The sequence below is a fragment of the Penaeus chinensis genome, chromosome 33, assembly GCF_019202785.1.
Source record: "Penaeus chinensis breed Huanghai No. 1 chromosome 33, ASM1920278v2, whole genome shotgun sequence".
NCBI classification, from domain to species: domain Eukaryota; kingdom Metazoa; phylum Arthropoda; class Malacostraca; order Decapoda; family Penaeidae; genus Penaeus; species Penaeus chinensis.
Genome location: NC_061851.1, coordinates 35967910 through 35972909, shown reverse-complemented (window position 1 = coordinate 35972909; position 5000 = coordinate 35967910). Strand labels below are relative to the sequence as shown.

At 41.5% G+C, this 5000-nt stretch overlaps 1 protein-coding gene across 1 annotated transcript in view; it reads right to left on the bottom strand.

The window, feature by feature from the left end:
* Positions 1-32: 32 nt before the first annotated feature.
* The window catches only part of LOC125043394 (solute carrier family 12 member 8-like), a 41792-nt gene continuing 36824 nt past the window's right edge, over positions 33-5000 (bottom strand). The window contains exons 8-14 of the mRNA XM_047639497.1: positions 3223-3356; positions 2758-2957; positions 2442-2547; positions 1907-1994; positions 1617-1753; positions 1119-1297; positions 33-924 (exon numbers count right to left, since the gene is read on the bottom strand). Of these exons, the coding sequence (XP_047495453.1) occupies positions 759-924; positions 1119-1297; positions 1617-1753; positions 1907-1994; positions 2442-2547; positions 2758-2957; positions 3223-3356 (1010 nt within the window). The 3' untranslated portion in view covers positions 33-758. The remainder of the gene's footprint in view (positions 925-1118; positions 1298-1616; positions 1754-1906; positions 1995-2441; positions 2548-2757; positions 2958-3222; positions 3357-5000) is intronic.

The following is a 5000-nucleotide window of genomic DNA, read 5'->3' as shown; positions in this document are numbered from 1 at the left end:
GTGTGGGTGTGGGTGTGGGTGTGGGTGTGGGTGCGAGTGCGAGTGCGTGTGCGTGTGCGTGTGCGTGTGCGTGTGCGTGTGCGTGTGCGAGTGCGAGTGCGTGTGTGTTTGTGTGTGTCTTGTAAAAATATGTATACGTGCACACCGAGGTAGTAAGAACTAGAGATTAAGCAGAACGCACTACTGCTCCCCATTTTCGTTTATTATCAACGTTTTGCCCCCAACTAAAAGTAATTCTGACTGTCATTTGAAGTTGCGTGATTCACAACCTTTTCGGCATATCTTCCTGATCTAATTCTGGATCAGCTTCCAATATCTTTTATACTTTATAAATTGACCTGTCCTGTGGTATTTGTTTCCCTCGTCACTTCAGTTTACTGGCGTTGAGCATAAAAAGTTACGGTATTAATTGGATTACATTAAGAATATGTATTTTAAACACACAGTATCCACTTTGCAAATGTTCGCAACACAAAACAGATCGAAAATTTCACAGGCAGCTATTACTCGTGTGTCTCAATTGAGAATTTAAACAATGGATCAACACACTTATCTAGAGGCGCTTCCACGAAGTTAAGTATAACGAGTGTATACACACACACCAACAGTGATGTAAACTAAAATACACCGAATAGATATCTCCCTCCATGCGGTACAGAGCAGAAAATGTCCTTGTCCACAAAGGCCGCAGCTAGAATGTTGTTCAGATGACTTCTAAGCCGGTGAAGCCAAGACCGACGATGACTATGATGACGTAGTTACTGTTGTTCCGTGAGATCGGGGAGTGCTTGACCTGGCGTCGACTGGTGGTAGCGTGACCTGGCGGCGAAGTCCTCGTTCTCCTCAGTCAGCTGATTGGCTGTGACCTCGACTCCAGGATGCAGGGGCGTCACGACTACTTGGTCATACTCGGCTGACCTCTGTCTGCAATGTCCGAGAAATGCTGTCATTCATATAATGCCCGAAAATAAGGACCTACCTTTTGATAAGCATGATTTCCGGGGAACAAAATTAGAAGATATTTTAGTAACTTTCATCGCCGCCACTACGATGTGATCCTTAAAGATATCTCAACACCTTCGAACCAAGCGAGAAAAGAAAACAGACAGGACACCTACCCAAAACAGGCCAAAAACCTGTTCTTCAGCCACCTCAGGAAGACGAATTCCATAGCGATGCCAGGAGGCCCCCCGGGGGCAGCCTGCCCGATGTAGACGTAGAGAAGCAGCATGGTGAGCAGTGTGGTGAGACTGTAGGCCCAGTGGACGCACACCATCATGGCGACCTTCACGCCCACCTGAAAAGCCATGGCGGTGCAGGGATGTACTTGTCGACAAAAGTTTTCTGTTCAAGTGCAAAAGGGTGCTCAAGGCTATAACTGTATTCTTGCCAGGCGACATGAGAAACAAATAAATTATCAATATAGTATATGTAAATGGATGGGTAAAGACATAAGTAAATACACTTCTGAAATACAAGTGAATGAATTAGTAAACCAATAAGCAAATGCCTCACTAAAATAGAAGTAATGAAATCACCGGAAATGAAGATACACAAATAAAACTATGAATAAATAAGGTGAATGAAGATACCCTGTCCACAACTGGACAACTCACCCCTATCAAAGAGAGCCAGCGATTGCATAGGTGAGAGTACCAGTGAGTAGGCTTCCCTGTGATAGCGAGGAAGTCTCCAGGGGCGCCCATGCCAGGCAGCAGGTCTTCACTGGCGCCCGCTCCGCCATTCTCCTCCTCTGTGAAAAAAACAGGTCTTGTAGACACTGAAAATATCTGTATAACACCAGCTTTGCTTAAGTCTGTATTGCTATATCACATTATAGTCTGAAAAAGGTTTGTGTATCTCTGAAGCACTTAGGTAGTGAACCTTCTGGCGCCTGGCCACTCACCCTTTGCAGACGGTTCAGTGTCGGACTTGATGCTGGAGTGGTCGTCCGGAGAGGAGACTAAGCTCGAGGTGCCAGAGCTCGCAGCCGTCTGTGAGGGAGCAAAGTATATCGAGGTCATGAAGTTTTTCGCAAATGAAGTTCACGAAAAATATCCAAATGTGTGGCAATAGCTGATTCAAGGCTCATAGACTTTCTGCATTCTGGATGTTTCATTATTATCAATTAAAGCTTGAATATGTGTGTGTGTGTGTGTGTGTGTGTGTGTGTGTGTGTGTGTGTGTGTGTGTGTATGTGTATGTGTATGTGTATGTGTATGTGTATGTGTATGTGTGTGTGTGTGTGTGTGTGTGTGTGTGTGTGTGTGTGTGTGTGTGTGTGTGTGTGTATGTGTATGTTTGTATGTGTGTTTATGTGTATGTGTGTGTGTGTGTGTGTGTGTGTGTGTGTGTGTGTGTGTGTGTGTGTGTGTGTGTGTGTGTGTGTGTGTGTGTGTGTGTGTGTGTGTGTGTGTCGTCGACGAAAAGGGAAGACTTACCGTGATCACCTTCTTGTGAGTGACTCTCTCAGGGAACAGATGATCAAGGTCAGTGTTTCCCCCAAGACCTCGGGAGTCAAAAGTGGGCGTCCCAAATGTCTGACCTCTGAGAGAAAGAAAACGGAAAAAAAATCACTTTCTCCCGAAATATATACGTCACATCGGTTTTTACTAGACCGTCAATCCTATTATCAACCCTTTCAGTCCTTCCCTTCATTACTTCTCCAATTCTTTTCTCCCACAAATTTCCAGTCTTTTACTTTTTACCATACAATGTGCCATGTCATCAGCTCTTTCCCCACCTTCCCCGACCCACCTGAACCTCGCCTCCCTTGCCCTCTGCAGGTCAGCCGTCATCGCGAGGGCAAAATAGGCGTAGTCGATGGCGGCGTACGTGGCCAGGTAGGGCATGGTGACGATGGGGGCCAGGGTGTTGATGCGCCCCACGAGGAGGAAGACGAGTGTCACCACCACGGTCACCACCAGGGCCAGCACGGGCACTTTGTTGGGTCCTCGCTGTTGGAATGGGAAACGGGGTTATTTTCGCCTCCCTTTCTTCTCTTTTGTTAACCTTAGGCAGCTCTATCGCAAATGAAATTGCTTTCTTCAAACATTTATGCCGCTAAAACGCTGACTGATATAAGGCCTATAAAGAAAAGTACTCATCCTTTTCATTAGCAAAAGACACATCCCCTTTACATTCATTATCCACCCATTAATCAATCTATCACTAAAATGCACGCAGGCCTCCTCTGAATGGGACGCACGAGAGAGCACTCACTCCTTGAGCCAACGGAGATAGGGCGGGCACCACGTTCTGGCTGGCGATAGACTGGAGGACGCGCGGTGTGCCGTACAGAGAAGCCAGCGTCGAGGAGAGCGTGCTTGTGTAGAGCCCGGCCAGTAACAGCACACCTGCGTGAAGTGAGATGGGTTAAAGCTAATTCTGCAATACCTTGAAGTCATGAACAGCGCTGGTTCATGAGGCAGTCTAGATGTGGAGTTGAGGTGTTGGTTAGAATGTTCTCCGCGCTTTTTTTCAACATATTTCTTGTTGTCTTATAGCCAATCCTTTCACAGTTCTTCATTTAGTTAGTTTACATATTTTTTTCTTCACTCTAACTATACATACACATACCCCCCCCCACACACACACACACTATATATATATATATATATATATATATATATATATATATATATATATATATATTATATATATATATAAGTACATATGTATGTGTGTATATATATATATATATATATATATATATTTATATTATATATATATAAATTGATAGATAGATAGACAGATAGGTAGATAGACAGATAGATAATAGATAGATAGATAGGTAGATAAATAGATAGATAGGTAGAAAAATAGATTGAGAGAGAGAGAGAGAGAGTGAGGTGTGTGTGTGTGTGTGTGTGTGTGTGTGTGTGTGTGTGTGTGTGTGTGTGTGTGTGTGTGTGTGTGTGTATTTGTGTATTTATATTTGTCTACCTATGTAACCATTTAACTGTCTATCTATATACATGTGTGTGTGTGTGTGTGTGTGTGTGTGTGTGTGTGTGTGTGTGTGTGTGTGCATTTATTTATTAATGTATGTTAATATATATATATATATATATATATATATATATATATATATTATACATATATGTATACATATATATATATACTTATATACATTCATTAATTCATTTATTTGTTCATCTATTTATGTGAATACATATCCGCTTTTATTTCACTTCCCTTTTCCTAGTGTCTCATCCTGAGAGATGACTCGCTTTTGCTGACTGCAGCCTGCCTTACACAATATCAAAATGAGGACGCGTATTTAATGTATAATGGCTGTATTAAAAAGTCACCCTATGCTAACGATAATAAATATAAAGTTCCTTTAATTCAACTGTAACTTTACTAGCGGGCAGGACGAACTGCGTCTGATGTACAGAGTATAAAAATGTACAAGACCGCTGACCAGAGAGTGTATATCAGTACACGGAGACCAAATATAAGCATCCTTCACCTATTCTGAACAACTTATCGTCCACATGACCAATTTTTCCCTTTATTTCACTCCAGACTTTGGCTTTAATAATCTTTTGACTGTCATTATGATGGACATGACACAGTACTTAACATAAATTTTCTTCACTGTTACTGATGCAGTATAATGGATATATGGGACGCCCAAAAAAAAAAATAAAAAAGTTACTTTTTTTCCCAGCGATAGCAAACGCCAGGTGTCATCACTTCATCGGAAATTCATTTTTCAACACATCAAATGCTTCAAAAAGATATAAAAAATGCAACCCTTGAAATTTATAATATTACCCCTCTGAATAAATCAGTTGTTATTAAAAAAAATTTTTTAAAAATTTGTTACTATACTATAACGAAACAAAAAAGATTTGGTTTTAAAAAACACAACACCCACACCCCAAAACACAACAGGTGTTTGGTCCATAATCTTTTATTAACGTACAGATTACAATATAAAAATAACATTTTAAGTGTTTGGTTATTTCTGGGGCTATTTTATAGCGTGGAAA